Source organism: Cervus elaphus, chromosome 22 (genome assembly GCF_910594005.1).
Source record: "Cervus elaphus chromosome 22, mCerEla1.1, whole genome shotgun sequence".
Taxonomy (NCBI): Eukaryota; Metazoa; Chordata; class Mammalia; order Artiodactyla; family Cervidae; genus Cervus; species Cervus elaphus.
Window position 1 is genome coordinate 17,071,170 of NC_057836.1, and position 16,999 is coordinate 17,088,168.

General features: G+C 40.3%; 1 protein-coding gene across 1 annotated transcript in view; it reads left to right on the forward strand.

The window, feature by feature from the left end:
* Positions 1–16,999, forward strand: part of LOC122679939 — a 335,468-nt gene that overhangs the window by 160,931 nt on the left and 157,538 nt on the right. Inside the window, exons 20-22 of the mRNA XM_043880798.1 lie at positions 8,831–9,145; positions 13,090–13,398; positions 13,480–13,788. Of these exons, the coding sequence (XP_043736733.1) occupies positions 8,831–9,145; positions 13,090–13,398; positions 13,480–13,788 (933 nt within the window). The remainder of the gene's footprint in view (positions 1–8,830; positions 9,146–13,089; positions 13,399–13,479; positions 13,789–16,999) is intronic.

Sequence of the window (16,999 nt, forward strand, 5' to 3'; positions counted from 1 at the left end):
TTATATTTTTGTACATATTGGTAAATCATCACCACATGTACAGTAACATCCATCACCACATGTAGTTACAATTTTTTTCTTATGATCCCACAAGTAAGAATTTGCATGCTGCAACTAAGACCCAGCACAACCAAATAAATAGCTAATTCTAAAAGAGTATTATTCTCTTCATAGTCTTGACATAAGAACATGCATCATGTTTTTTGTTTTTTTTTTAATCCACATTAGGGCTTCCCTGGTAGCTAAGCTGGTAAAGAATCCACCTACAATGCAAGAGAACGCGGTTTGATTCGTGGGTCAGGAAGATCCACTGGAGAAGGGATAGGCTACTCACCCCACTCTTCTTGGGCTTCCCTGATGACTCAGCCGGTAAAGAATCTGCCTGCAATGTGGGAGACCTAGGTGCGATCCCTGGCTTGGGAAGATGCCTGGAGAAGGGAAAGGCTACCCACTCTAGTATTCTTGCCTGGAGAATCCCAGGGATGGGGGAGCCTGGTGGGCTGCCATCTATGGGGTCGCACAGAGTCGGACACGACTGAAGTGACTTAGCAGTAGCAGAGTGACTTTCACAAACACTATATACAAAAATATTACCTTCTTTCCTATATTACAGTTTTAAGATATCTTTCATGACAATATTTTTTTCTCTAGAATGCTTTCAAATTTTTTATTTATTTGAAGGAACTCTCTATAAACAAACATCACTTCAGTTCAGTTGCTCAGTTGTGTCAGCTTCAACATCAGTCCTTCCAATGAACACCCAGGACTGATCTTCTTTCAAATGGACTGGTTGGATCTCGGGGCAGTCCAAGGGACTCTCAAGAGTCTTCTCCAACACCACAGTTCAAAAGCATCAATTCTTCAGCACTCAGCTTTCTTTATAGTCTTATAAAGAAACATCACTTATTCTTCCTTAAATATTTTTGTAAATATTTCCCCCATTTTTTGCATATATTTTAAAGGTTATATATGTGAATGGGGGGGTTATGTTATCAAATCTATAATGGTTTACTCTTTTGACTTCTGCCTTTAATGAAAATGTTTCATATGCCATTCTTAATCCCAAAATAACATTGAATCAAGTTTTATTTTCTGCAAATAATTTTACAGTTCCACTAAATAATATTCAAAACCTAATTTTTTTAAACCTAATTTTGAATTCATTTATTTATCTGAATTTATTTTACTATGTGTGATTGTGTAACATCATCGCCAGATAACAATTATATTTTAGATATGTGATAGCTTCATCACAAATTAAAAACACATTGCTTCATGATTTCATGGATATGATGTCAAAAGTACAGGTAACAAAGCAAAAGTAGACAAGTGGGGATATATTAAACTTAAAAAGCTTCTTCAAGCCAAAGGAAACATCAACAGAGTGAAAAAGCAAGCTAGCACTAATTATATAAGGTATTATTTTCCAAACAAATAAGGGAATCCTGCAACTCAAGAAAAAAAATCCAAAACCTAATAACTCAATTGAAAAATTGGCCAAGGGCTTGAATAGACATTTCTCTAAAGAAGACATACAAATGGCCAATGGGTATATGAAAAATGCTTGACATTGTCAATCATCAGGGAAATGTAAATCAAACCACAAAGAGATATCATCTCACACATGTCAGAATGACTTTTTTTTTTTTTAAGACACTTAAGTGTTGGCAAGGCTGTGGAGAAATTGACACTTTCTGTGTAATATCCACATTAAATGTATAAATTGTATTAATAAAGCTATGCAATCCAGGGGTTAAATCTCTGGACTTTCACTGTCATGGGTCCAAGTTCCATCCCTGACCTGGGAACTAAGATCCCATGAACCACAGCACAGCCAAAAAACAAACAAACAACAACACAAAAACGATGACCAAAAACTCTGTATGATTTACAGTGATGCCCCTTTTCATTCTTGGTATTGTTAACTTCATTTACTCTCTGCTCTTCATTAGTATTGATCAGTGTTCATTAATTTTCAATGAGCCACGCTTAAAGGGTTTTGTATCTTATGCTTACTTTCTTTTCCATTCATTTTTGTTCCTTTTAAATTAACCCCAACATTCTACATCCTTTAGACTTTCTCATCTGTTTTCTTAATTGAAAGCTTACTTTTTTCACTTTCAGTCTTTCCTCTTCTCTAAATCTAGGGTATAAATTTCCCTTAGGCACTACTTGAGTTTCATTAGAAGAATTTATGATCATATCATTATTTTGTGTTTATTATCATTATCATTGTATCTTTATTATCATTATTTCACAATATTTAGTAAATTTTAAATTTATTCCCAGACTCAGGTGTTTTTTGGAAGGGTGTTGCTGAATTTCCCAAAATAGGGATGACTAACAATTTTTCTTATTAATTCTTAATTTTATTCCACTGTGGTCAGAGTAAATACTCTGTATGAATTCAAAGAGTGAAAGATTTTGTCCTATTATGTGGTCATTTTTGATAAATGTTCCTGGTGCATTTACAGTAATGTGAACTCTTGCACTGTTGGGTGCATTGCTCTTTGTGTTACTTAGTTAAAAGTGCTGGTTATGTTGTTGTACATCTACTGTATTCTTTGTTTTTTGTATGTTTGGTCTGTATGCTATTGAAAAAGATACAGTAATAATCCTCCATTTTGATTGTGATTTTGCCTATTTCTTCTTTTCATTCTGTCAAGTATATTTCAAAGCTATGTTCTGTTAACCTTTCTTGAATTTTGATGTCTATATCTTTATTAAGGGTGCATCTCATTATAATCATCAAAAGTCCCTCTTTAATTCAATTAGTGTTCAGTTCAGTTCAGTTGCTCAGTCGTGTGTGACTCTTTGCGATGCTATGGACTGCAGCATCCCAGGCCACCCTGTCCATCACCAACTCCCAGAGTTTACCCAAACTCACGTCCATTGAGTCGGTGATGACATCCAGCCATCTCATCCTCTGTCGGCCCCTTCTCCTCCTGCCCCAAATCTTTCCCAGCATCGGGGTCTTTTCAAATGAATCAGCTCTTCACATCAGGTGGCCAAAATATTGGAGTTTCAGCTTCCACATCAGTCCTTCCAGTGAACACTCAGGACTGATTTCCTTTAGGATGAATTGGTTGGATCTCCTTGCAGTCCAAGGGACTCTCAAGAGTCTTTTCCAACACCACAGTTCAAAAGCATCAATTCTTCAGTGCTCAGCTTTCTTTACAGTCCAACTCTCTCATCCATACATGACTACCGGAAAAACCATAGCCTTGACTAGATGGAACTTTGCTGGCAAAGTAATGTCTCTGCTTTTTAACATGCTGTCGAGGTTGGTCATATCTTTCCTTCCAAGGAGGAGCAAGCATCTTTTAATTTCATGGCTGCAGTCACCATCTGCAGTGCTTTTGGAGCCCCCCAAAATAAAGTCAGCTAATGTTTCCACTGTTTCCCCATCATTTGCCATGAAGTGATGGGACTGGATGCCATGATCTTAATTTTCTGAATGTTGAGCTTTAACTCAACTTTTTCACTCTCCTCTTTCACTTTCATCAAGAGGCTTTTTAGTTCTTTTTCACTTTCTGTCATAAGGGTGGTGTCATCTGCATATCTGAGGTTATTGATATTTCTCCTGGCAATTTTGATTCCAGTTTGTGCTTCATCCAGCCCAGCGTTTCTCATGAGGTACTCTTTACATAAGTTAAATAAGCAGGATGACAATATACAGCCCTGATGTACTCCTTTTCTTATTTGGAACCAGTCTGTTCTTCCATGTCCAGTTCTAACTGTTGCTTCCTGACCTGCATACAGATTTCTCAAGAGGCAGGTCAGGTGGTCTGGTATGCCCATCTCTTTCAGAATTTTCCACAGTTTATTGTGATCTACACAGTCAAAGGCTTTGACATAGTCAATAAAGCAGAAGTAGATGTTTTTCTGGGATTCTCTTGCTTTTTTGATGATCCAGTGGATGTTGGCAATTTGAGCTCTGGTTCCTCTGCCTTTTCTAAAACCAGCTTGAAGTTCACGGTTAACATATTGCAGAAGCCTGCCTTGGAGAATTTTGAGCGTTACTTTACTAGCGTGTGAGATGAGTGCAATTGTGTGGTAGTTTGAGCGTTCTTTGGCATTGCCTTCCTTTGGGATTGGAATGAAAACTGACCTTTTCCAGTTCTGTGGCCACTGCTGAGATTTCCCAAATTTGCTGGCATATTGCATGCAGCACTTTCACAGCATCATCTCTTAGGATTTGAAATAGCTCAACTGCAATTCGATCATGTCTACTAGCTTTTTTTGTAGTGATGCTTCCTAAGGCCCACTTGACTTCACATTCCAGGATGTCTGGCTCTAGGTGAGTGATCACACCATTGTGATTGTCTAGGTCGTGAAGATCTTTTTTGTACAGTTCTTCTGTGTATTCTTGCCACCTCTTCTAATATCTTCTGCTTCTGTTAGGTCCATACCATTTCTGTCCTTTATTAAGCCCATCTTTGCATGAAATGTTCCCTTGGTATCTCCAGTTTTCTTGAAGAGATCTCTCGTCGTTCCTATTCTATTGTTTTCCTCTATTTCTTTGCACTGATCACTGAGGAAGGTTTTCTTATCTCTCCCTGCTATCTTTGGAACTCTGAATTCAAATAGGTATATCTTTCCTTTACTCCTTTGCTTTTTACTTCTCTTCCTTTCACAGCTATTTGAAAGGCCTCTTCAGATAGCCATTTTGCTTTTCTGCATTCTTTTTCTTGGATGGTCTTGATTCTCCTATACAATGTCATGAACCTCTGTCCATAGTTCATCAGGTCCTCTATCAGATCTAGTCCCTTAAATCTGTTTCTCACTTCCACTGTATAGTCATAAGGGATTTGATTTAGGTCATACTTGAATGGTTTAGTAGTTTCCACCACTTTCTTCAATTTAAGTCTGAATTTGGCAACAAGGAGTTCATGATCTGAGCCACAGTCAGCTCCTGCTCTTGTTTTTGCTGACTGTCTAGAGCTTCTCCATCTTTGGCTGCAAAGAATATAATCTATCTGATTTCGGTGTTGGCCATCTGGTAATGTCCATGTGTAGAGTCTTCTCTTGTGTTGTTGGAAGAGGGTGTTTGCTATGATCAGTGTGGTCTCTTGGCAAAACTCTATTAGCCTTTGCCCTACTTCATTCTGTACTCCAAGGTCAAATTTGCCTGTTACTCCAGGTGTTTCTTGACTTTGTACTTTTGCATTCCAGTCCCCTATAATTAAAAGGACATCCTTTTTGGGTGTTAGTTCTAAAAGGTCATGTAGGTCTTCATAGAATTGTTCAACTTCAGCTTCTTCAGCATTACTGGTTGGGGCATAGACTTGGGTTACCGTGATGTTGAATGGTTTGCCTTGGAAATGAACAGAGATCATTCTGTTGTGTTTGAGATTGCATCCAAATACTGCATTTTGGACTCTTTTGTTGACTATGAGGGCTACTCCATTTCTTCTAAGGGATTCTTGCCCACAGTAGTAGATATAATGGCCATCTGAGTTAAATTCACCCATTCCAGCCCATTTTAGTTCACTGATTCCTAGAATGTTGACGTTCACCCTTGCCATATCCTGTTTGACCACTTCCAATTTCCTTTCATCCATGGACCTAACATTCCACATTCAATGCAATATTGCTTGTTACACCATTGGACCTTGCTTCTATCACCAGTTACATCCAGAAGTGGGTATTGTTTTTGCCTTGGCTTTGTACCTTCATTCTCTCTGGAGTTATTTCTCCACTGATCTCCAGTAGCATATTGGGCACCTACTGACCCGGGGAGTTCATCTTTCAGTGTCCTATCATTTTGCCTTTTCATTCAGCTCATGGGGTTCTCAAGGCAAGAATACTGCAGTGGTTCACCATTCCCTTCTCCCGTGGACCACATTCTGTCCGACCTCTCCACCATGGCCCATCTGTCTTGGGTGGCCCCACACGTCTTGCCCTAGTTTCATTGCGTTAGACAGGCTGCGGTCCTGTGATCAGATCGGCTGGTTGTCTGTGGTTGTGGTTTCGGTCTGTCTGCCCCAACGCCCTCCCTCAGCACTACTTTCAAGTCGCGTATCTTTTCTAGAGTCTGCTTCCTGGGACACTGATAAAGCTACTCCAGTTTTCTTACAGCTAGTACATTTTCACATCACTTTACTTTCAACCTTCCTTTGTTTTCATAACATAAAGTGATCATTTTGCCAATAATATTTGTGTCAGTTTTGTTTGATCTTAATCCATTTACTGTAAATGCAATTACTGATATTGATGTGTTGGTATCTGCCATTTGCTTTTAATTGATCCACAGGCTTTATGTTCCTTTTTCTCCCCCCCTTTTTTTTCTTCCTTTAGTATTAATAAATGTGTTATTATTCCAGATTTCCCTTTCTCCTTTTGATATTCAGCAGCTTTACTAGGAGTGGGGGTTTTCATACTCTTCCATTTATATTTTTAAAATATTCTCTATCACTATATCTTCAAATATGACTTCTGTAGTTCTGTCTCTCTGTCTCTGTATCTCTTCTCTCTCTCCTACTCTTTCTTTTCCTTCTCATCTCTCATCTTTAGGACTCCTCTAAATCACTATATTCTAAGTTCTATCTAAAATTCTTTTGACTTATTCATTCACTTTTTAATCCGAGATATTTTATTTTAGGTTGGCAATGGTTCCACTGCTATTTTTATTTGTTTATGATTATTTGTTAATTTTCATCTTTTTACCTGTATATTCTCTCCTTCTCTCTTTTCCCCTAAATACATTGATCGTAGTTAAAATCCTTATGCATTTCTCTCATGTGTGTCTCTGCATTCTCTTATCTCTTTTTTTCACTTTGGTCATTTGTCATGTTATCCTAACTTGTCAAATGTCATGTCATTTTTTTATTGAGTGCTACAAATTATACATGAAAAAGTAAGATACTTCTGATACATTTTCTAATACCTAAAAGGATTTACTGTTTGTTTTGCAGGGCAGATAGGGGGAAGGGGTGTGTATCACTCAGACATCTAAATATAACCTAAAATTGAGCTGTAACAAGTGTGGGTTGCAGTTTTGGTAGCACTCAGTTCACCTCTGATTTCTCTGTCCTTATGACATGGACTTTCAGAGATTTCAGTTCAGAGCCTGGATTCTTTGATAGCTCAGTACCCAAGAGAATGAGAAAGACTCTACTTTCCAAGTGTTTTTATATAGTTCTTTAGCCTCCTGTCCTTCACAGCTTATATACTGGGCAGATATTTGAGGAGAAAACCTGCTGTGTGAGAGAGGCTCTCAAGACTCTAATCTTGTCACTTGAGCACCAGGTAACTCCCAAATTATGCTGGCTTCCTGTCACAACAATAGTCCTCTGCTTGCCCAAGCCCAGATTTTGAATCATTAAATTATGCAATGAATCGGCAAATTCCCAGAGAAAAAGAAGCTATAGATCCTTGGCTAACATTGAAATAGTCTCTACTCTTTAGAATTTTAGCATATTTAGTCCATGTTGTGTCAACAAATGTTGAATGCATTTACTGTTTCTTAAAAAACATTTTTCAGCTTTTAAAGTTGTATCCAGCAAGACCCAGCAAAACACATTGGCCTGCTGTGAACTCCTCCATTCTCCGTAGAAGTGGAAAATTTTAGGTTTAATTCTCAACTTCATCATTTACTTAAAGTGCAACACTGATGAGTCCAGTCTTTAACCTTTCTTTACATCATTTTTATGTATAAAAGGAGAGGAGAATACAGTGAGCCTGTTAATGTTATTTGTTCAAGGGCTTGCAGGAATGTAACCTATTTCTGCTCAGTGATAGAACTAGAAGGGCTTCGCCGGTGGCTCAGCTGTAAAGAATCCACCTGCAATGCAGGAGACACTGGTTAGATTGCTGGGTCAGGACGATCCCCTGGAGGAGGGCATGGGAACCCACTTCAGTATTCTTGCCTGGAGAATCCCATGGGCAGAGGAGCCTGGTGGGCTACAGTTCATAGGGTCTTACAGAGTCGGACACAACTGAAGTGACTACGCAAACATATACACTATTTGCCCCTAAAGATCACATAACTCCAAAATTTGAATAATAAAGATTCTTGACACAAAGTCCAAGGAGAGATTATATTTTTTTGGAGAAGAAGCAACATTCTATGATTTCCAGTGGAATCTGGCCAGTGTCAATGTTACCTGACATCATCTCTCATGCAAAGTTGTTCAGTCTACTCAAAGAGATCACATTGTTTGAAAGTAAGTATCCAGATCTGAAGTCTGAAGCTTAGAACCACAAATGAAATATTCTGGGGTAAACCAAGATATCACAGAATCCATTTGTTTTTCAGTTCTGAGTGACTGTACCAGGGAGAAGGATTCTAATGGTAGAGGATTCATGATTGCTATCTGAGGCATCTGAGGCCAGTTCCTGACTCCACTCCCTTTAATCAACCCCTTTAACTCTTAGGTCAGCGGCATCAAAATGTGTGTGCTTTGAAAGGAATCCATCCAGCTGCCAGCTCATTCCTGTGACTCTGAACTCATTTAACTGCTCCTGGTAGAAACACTAACATTTCCTGTAAATCTTTCTCTGATGCTGTGCAGAACTACAGATCAGAATGTTAACTCTGATAGGACCTTGTACCACCTTCTGTTTCAGACTGCTCACTAGAGTGTTTTCAACTTAATATTTCCTGTTTTATTTTCTTCCTATTTTTCAACCTTATTATTCTCTTGCCACTGGTATAAAAAACCAGACCCAGCTGCTGCCCCAGTGCAACGACTCCGTGTCTGAAGCAGCAGGGTCGGCAGCCTCAGAGGAGAGCGCCCCCTACTGCTCGGGTGTGGGTCCCACAGGACAGAAGACCCTTCCCAACCCCTAATGTCATCACCCTATCGCCCCATTTCTCTCTGCTCAGACAGCAGACAGCTCCGCCTGGTGGACGGGGGCGGACCCTGTGCCGGGAGAGTGGAGATCCTTGACCAGGGCTCCTGGGGCACCATCTGTGATGACCGCTGGGACCTTGACGATGCCCGCGTGGTGTGTAGGCAGCTGAGCTGTGGAGAAGCCCTGAATGTCACTGTCTCTTCTTACTTCGGGGTGGGATCAGGGCCCATCTGGCTGGATGAAGTGAACTGCAGAGGAGAGGAGTCCCAAGTGTGGAGCTGCCCTTCCTGGGGATGGCGGCAACACAACTGCAATCATCAAGAAGATGCAGGAGTCATCTGCTCAGGTATGGTCAGTTCTTTGTCCACCGGCTGAGAAAATGGAAAGTTCCAAGAGAGCTGGTGTCTGGTCAGCAGGGCAATAGGAGATAGGTGGGCTAGATGGGACTGAGGCACCTCCCCATTCTCCCTGAGTGCACTGTGGCTGTGAGTGATGAGCTTCATTTACTTTCCTCTTACAAATCTCTGCTATTCTTTTCTTCTCCAGTGGACTTACCTGACACTGAAGTAGCTTTATTTATTCTCCCAATTAAAATAAATCCTCATATTTTTTTTCATAATTCACTTTTTGTAAGAGTGAAACATTTGCTAACTGCCACTTACACATTCTCTTTGCACAGGGAGGCTATGAGAAGGAGCGACAAAAATGAGGATGTACTTTCCTGAGTGGAGTTGTTTCTGTACAAACAATGTGAGACATTATTTTGAACAAGGCCAGTAGGAGTGGAGGCTACTCTTACTATAGGAGGATATCATTTACATATATAGAGGTGATCCCTAAAGGGATATCGTTTAACAAATCAGAGATTCTTATGGATTTATGCCAGATTTCAAGTTTCCTTTGCATATTTAGATGTAACTGTTCATAGTTCTTTGATGGTAGAACTAGAGAGCTGTGAATGAAATGCTCTGAGTCATATATTCTTTCATTGTTACTAGAAAGGTCTCTCTCCCCAATTTTTCCTTTAAGATATCTGTATAAATGCAAACTTTGGAGGAACACTTAGCCATGCACTGGCAAGTCAAAGGTGGAGGTAATAAAACATGAATTTCTGTGTTTTATGATAAGAGATTATGTAGTTTATATTTGATGATTTCAAAGGTATAGGACACCTGTGTTTGGGGGCTTATTTGGAGCAAGAGGACAAATGTAATTTTTGAAGAAGGTGGAGCAGGTTTTACAGGTGCTGGGAGGAAGGGGAATGGCAATGGGAGCTGATGAAGGCAACTGTGAGGTTCTCAGAGCAGCACTGAGGGCCCAGGTGTGGTGTGGAAGATGCTGTGTGTGCCTAAGGACACAAGACGTCTACACAGCAAGAGACCAGACAAAGATATATCTTTATTATATTTAATATCTTTACTCATCACATCAGCCTTCTGTTTAATAATTTTCTTGGAATTTTCACACACTTATTCTTCCATGTAAATTTTAAAATCAAGTAGAAAACAAAAAGGAAATAATGTGTCTCAAAAGTCTCAATCCTAATATATCCTAAGACTTTATTGATTATCCAGCACATGTCTGAATATTTAACTTTTATCAGGGTATATAAAACAGAATACAGGAAACACTTCTCTCTTTGTCTTTCTAAATTTTTAATCTCGTGCAATTAATATAACAATATCAACAACCTCAGATAAGCAGATGACATCACCCTAAATGGCAGAAAGTGAAGAGGAACTAAATAGCTTCTTGATGAAAGTGAAAGAGGAGAGTGAAAAAGCTGACTTGAAACTCAACATTCGAAAAACTAAGATTATGGATCCTATCCCATCACCTCATGGCAAATAGAAGGGGAAAAAATGGAAACTGTGACAGACTTTATTTTCTTGGGCTCCAAAATCACTCTGGACAGTGACTGTAGTCATGAAATTAAAAGATGCTTGTTCCTTGGAAGAAAAGCTATGGCAAACCTAGACAGTATATTAAAAAACAGAGACATTACTTTGAGACAAAGGTCCATCTAATCAAAGCTATGGTTTTTTCAATAGTCATGTATGGATGTGAGAGTTAGACCATAAAGAAGGCTGAACACTGAAAAACTGATGCTTTTGAACTGTGGTGTTGGAGAAGACTCTTGAGAGTCCCTTGGACTGCAAGGAGATCAAACCAGTCAATCCTAAAGGAAATCAACCCTGAATATTCACTGAAAGGACTGATGCTGATGCTGAAGCTGAAGCTCCAACACTTTGGCCACCTGATATGAAGCACTGATTCATTGGAAAAGACCCTGATGCTGGGAAAGATTGGAGGCTGGTGGAGAAGGGGGCGACAGAAGATGAGATGGTTAGATGACATCACCGACTCGATGGACATGAGTTTGAGCAAACTCAGGGAGATAGTGAAGGACAGGGGAGCCTGTCATTCCGCAGTCCTTGAGGTAGCAAAGAGTCGGACATGACTGAGTGACTGAGCAACAACAACAAGAACCAATTAAATAAAAACGATTTATCTAGGATGTGTAGCCTGTGACCAAACTTCCAGCCAGAATAGACTAGGGGTCCTAACCTGGGCGCCTCTGGGGAGATGGAAATGGATAAATAATAAAAGGCAAGCAGAATATCCTCTCTTTCATCATTCATTCTTGTGTAAGTGGTCAAGCTAATCCTTCAATTCTTTAATTTCTGCAGTGCCTTTTCTGTTCTCTCCTGCTTTCTATGCTGCTGCTGCTGCTAAGTCGCTTCAGTCGTGTCTGACTCTGTGCGACACCATAGATGGAAGCCCACCAGGCTCCCCCGTCCCTGGGATTCTCCAGGCAGGAACACTGGAGTGAGTTGCTATTGCCTTCTCCGCCTGCTCTCTATAGTAGATTTTTATTTTGTTACATCATTCTTTTTGAGACTTCAAAGTTCACAAACTTATGCAATCAGAGTCCTTCACCAGAACAAATTCCACCATGTACATGAATAATCATGAGCACACTCAGAAACCAGGAAAATTATTTTAAAAGTTGTTCTTTATGATGTGCAGGTGTTTTCCTATTGGATTACATTTTCTCCATCCAAAATATGGTCTCTGAATGATGAAACATTTTCATCAGTCTTTTCTTTGGTCTCTCTCTCATACTCCATCCACTCTGCGTTTAACCTACCACTCACTCCACCTCACTCCCTACAGAAGTTCTTTCCTTTTGGAGTCTCCTTTCCATCTATTTGTAGCTCTTAAGCTTGGTTTTTCTTTTCTGCATTGGGAGAAATGGGAAAAGGTAGCAGGGTTATGTGGCAAATGGGAGGAGCACAGGGGATAATAAGTGTTAAAATCTTGTTGAACAAGTCTTTTTTCCCCCAAATCTTTCTATGTTTCATTCCTATTGAAGCTTTTGCAATTTAGAAATCTCTAAAGTATATATGGCTTGTTTGCTGTCTGCTCTCTTCCTCTCACTCCCCTTTTTTATAGCTTGCTGGCCCTTTATCTCAGAAATCCAAGTAGGAAAAGCATATGCAGTTAGCATATAGATAAGGTTAGAATACATTAAATTATTATTACTCTTTCACATTTGCTGAGAATCTCCTGTCTAGTATGAAGTAATCAACTAACTCAATTGTCTTGCATAATCCCACTGAGACCTCACTTTCTCCCAGGTGTCTTGATAAATCCTAGGTTTTTAAGAAAGATGGCTCGGACCATTCCCTCCCTTTCCTATGACTCTCTGAGCTTTTGTCACTTCTAAACTTACCTGCGGACAACTTCTTTCACAATTAGATTATAATACCTGCACTCAGATCCAGCCCGCGTGATTTTCCCTGTCCTCAGTGACTTGAATATTGGCTCTGAGAGAAAACTGGCTAGAATCTTAGCCTCAGAAATCTCAGGATGGTCCTCTAAACTTCTAAACTTCTCTGGCTCTTAGGCCTCTAACCTCTTGAATCCCATGGACCTTTTTAACTCTCAGTTCAGCTCTGTACCCAAGTTTGAATGTCTACCACTGTGCAGTTTCTTTGGGCACTGTAGTTTCCAGGCCCCCAGATAGGAATTAACATTCCTAACCAAAATATATATTCTTGGGATTCAGCCATTCTGAAATGATCCTTCAATCTTTTTGGATATCTCTTTAGAAACTTGCTCATCAAAATGCAGTTTGACAATGACAGGCAAATTCTCTCTTCTTATCCCCTCTTATTCCACAGTTGGAAAAAAAGCTTTCACACCATTGCCTGTGGGATGTTGTTTCGAATTGTCAAGCCAGGTTGATGAACACTAACTGGGTTTGTTGTGCTTTGTTTCTCTTAGGATTTGTGCGTCTAGCTGGAGGGGATGGACCCTGCTCAGGGCGAGTAGAAGTGCGTTCTGGAGAAGCCTGGACCCCAGTGTCTGATGGGAACTTCACACTCCCCACTGCCCAGGTCATCTGTGCAGAGCTGGAGTGTGGCAAGGCTGTATCTGTCCTGGGACATGAGCTCTTCAGAGAGTCAGATGACCGGGTCTGGGCTGAAGAGTTCAGGTGTGAAGGGGAGGAGCCTAAGCTCTGGTCCTGCCCCAGAGTGCCCTGTCCTGGGGGCAGGTGTCAGCACAGTGGAGCTGCTCAGGTTGTCTGTTCAGGTGAGATGCACGGCAGGACCTAACTCAGTTCAAGCTCAAAAAGAAATCAGATTTTGCTGAAATCCTGTCTTTTTCTATCAGTGTACACAGAAGTCCGGCTCATGAAAAACGGCACCTCTCAGTGTGAGGGGCGGGTGGAGATGAATATTTCTGGACAATGGAGAGCTCTCTGTGCCTCCCACTGGAGTCTGGCCAATGCCAATGTTGTCTGTCGTCAGCTCGGCTGTGGAGTCGCCATCTCCACCCCAAACGGAGCAGAAGGAAGTGATCAACTCTGGAAAGCCCAATTTCACTGCTCAGGGACTGAGTCATTCCTGTGGCAATGCCCTGTGACTGCCCTGGGTGGTCCTGACTGTTCCCATGGCAACACCGCCTCTGTGATCTGCTCAGGTAAGACAGGGAAGGGCTACTGTATTTAGGATGCTCCTGGAGTGTAATGTCCCCAAAGCAGAGAGTAAGAGAAAACAGGCTTTAAAAAGAAGATATTCTGTAGTGAAATGTTTAATCTTGTTACTGAACTCAGGTTTCAGCTGCTCATTACTCAAGAATCCAACACTGAGAGTCGAATGTGGGGTAAAATTAAAGACAGCTTTATTGAGGAAACCAGCAGTTCTGGGAGACAGAGGACTAATGTGATAAAGAACCAGCTCCCCCTTGCTGATCAGAGGCAAGAGTTTTTAAATGGGAATTTCAGGAGTGCACAGGTGGAGGCAGGGGACAGGCTACCTGCAGAAAAGCACAGCTAGCTCCAGCAGTCATCTTGAAATAGGTCTGATCAGTGTCACCTTTATTGTTTGGAATACAGTTAATCATCAGTTCTAGTGGTCAGTCTGTTCCCATTTCCTTGAGGCCGATTCTTGGAATTGTGTAAGATGAAGAAGATTATGGGCTTCCCTGTTGACTCAGATGGTAAAGAATCTGCTTGCCATGCAAGAGACTCAGGTTCGATCCCTGGGTTGGGAAGATCCCCTGGAGAAGGAAATGGCACCCCACTAGTCTGGTCATCATGTAATTTACTTCTACCACCTGGTTGGGATTTCAGTATCTGCACAACAGCTCAAAGGATGTGGTTCAGAATGTTAGCTATAGCCCATGAGGAGGAACTAAAAATCCTTGACTTTGTTTAGGGTTAAACTATTATTCTTTTATCCTATTTGATGGTTTTCCTTTGTTTCAGAAATTTTTTCATTTCTGTGATTAAATTGATTCTTTGGCTAAGGATTTTCTACAGACAGAAGCAAGTGGAGGACATGAGGGTGGTCTGTCCTGAGAAGGCTCCGTTAAGGTCCTGCTCCATAACCTTCTCATTGTTCACTCATTTTTTCAAGGGAAAGAAGTGCTAAGAAATGCTAAGAAGTGCTATGTCAGGGAAAGAAATGCTTAGATGAATAATATTTTTATGAAACATTATTATTCAAGGATAATAATAGAGAACAAAGTACAAACAATAAGTGTACACCTAGGTCATGTTCCCCAACCCAGATCTACAAAGAGAACATTCACAGCACCACAGAATCACTATTGCCTCCCAACAACTGTGTCCTCCTCCTCTCCAGGGAAGACTGCTTACCTAAGACTTGTACTGCCATAGAATAATTTGTCAGTTTTTGAACTTTATGTATAACCATACAGAATGTTTTCTTTCGTGTCTAATTTCTTTGATTTCAAACTGTGCTTGAAATTCACTCATGATGTTGTTTATGGCAACACTGTATTCAGTTTTATTATGATAGAGTATTTGAATGATCACATGACCATGCGTTGATCCATTCAACTCATGGCAGAGATTTAAGTTTGTTGCCAGGTTTTGACTATTACAAATACAATGGTGCAAATTACCATGATGACGACTTTTGGAACAAATATTTCTTATGTTTTTTGTGTGTTTAATTCTGTCTTATATTTTTATTTTCTTAATGGTATGCTGTACTTCAGTGAGCCAAGTTACTAATCTTAAGTTCGACTTATCACCTTTTTTACTGTACATGTAGTGCTCCTTCAGTCAGTCAGTTCAGTTCAGTTGCTCAGTCATGTCTGACTCTGTGACCCCATGGACTGCAGCACATCAAGCTTCCCTGTCCTTCATTATCTCCTGCAGCTTGCTCAAGCTCATATCCATTGAGTTGGGGATACCACCCACTCATCTCATCTTCTGTCATCTCCTTCTCCTCCTGCTTTCAATATTTTTCAGCATCAGGGTCTTTTCCAATGAGTCAGTTCTTCCCATCATCTGGCCAAAGTATTAGAGCTTCAATTTCAGCATCAGTCCTTCCAATGAATATTCAGGACTGATTTCCTTTAGGATTGACTGGTTTAATATCCTTGAAGTCCAAGGGACTCTCAAGAGTCGTCTCCAACACCACAGTTCACAAGCATCAATTCTTCAGCACTCAGCTTTCTTTGTGGTCCAGCTCTCACATCCATACATAACTACTGGAAAAACTATAGCTTTGTTGGACCTTTGTTGGCAAAGTAACATCTCTGCTTTTTAATATGCTATCTAGGTTTATCATAGCTTTTCTTCCAAGAAGCAAGCATCTTTTAATTTCATGGCTGCAGTCAACATCTACAGTGATTTTGGAGTCCAAGAAAATAAAGTCTGTCACTGTTTTCATTGTTTCCCCATGTATTTGCCATGAAGTGATGGGACCAGATGCCATGGTCTTCGTTTTCTGAATGTTGAGTTTTAAGCCAACATTTTCACTCACCTCTTTCACTTTCATCAAGAGGCTCTTTAATTCCTCTTCGCTTTCTACCATAAGGGTGGTGTCATCTGCATATCTGAGGTTACTGATATTTCTCCCAGCACTCTAAGTTCCAGCTTGTGCTTCATCCAGCCCAGCATTTCTCATGATGTACTCTGCATGTAAGTTAAAGAAGCAGAGTGACAATATACAGCCTTGACGTATTCCTTTTCCTGTTTGGAACCAGTCTGTTGTTCCATGTCCAGTTCTAACTGTTGCTTCCTGACCTGCATACAGATTTCTCAAGAGGCAGGTCAGGTGGTCTGGTATTCCCATCTCTTTTAGAATTTTCCACAGTTTATTGTAATGCACACAGTCAAAGGCTTTTGCATAGCCAATAAAGCAGAAATAGTTGTTTTTTTTCTGGAACTCTCTGCTTTTTTGATGATCCAGCAGATGTTGGCAATTTGATCTCTTGTTCCTCTGCGTTTTCTAAAATCAGCTTGAACATCTGGAAATTCATGGTTCATGTGTTGTTGAAGCCTGGCTTGGAGAATTTTGAGCATTAGTTTGCTAGTGTGTTAGATGAGTGCAGTTGTGTGCTAGTTTAAGCATTCTTTGGCATTGTCTTTCTTTGGGATTGGAATGAAAACTGACCTTTTCCAGTCCTGTGGCCACTGCTGAGTATTCCAAATTTGCTGGCATATTGTGTGCAGCACTTTCACAGCATCATCTTTTAGGATTTGAAATAGGATTGTTATATAGAATGAAGTAAATCAGAAAAAGAAAAACAAATACTGTATAACATCACTTATATGAGGAATCTAGAAAAATGGTAGAGATGAACTTACTGCAAAGCAGAAATAGAGACACCAATATAGAGAACATCAAATGGATACTAAGAGGGGAAATGAAGA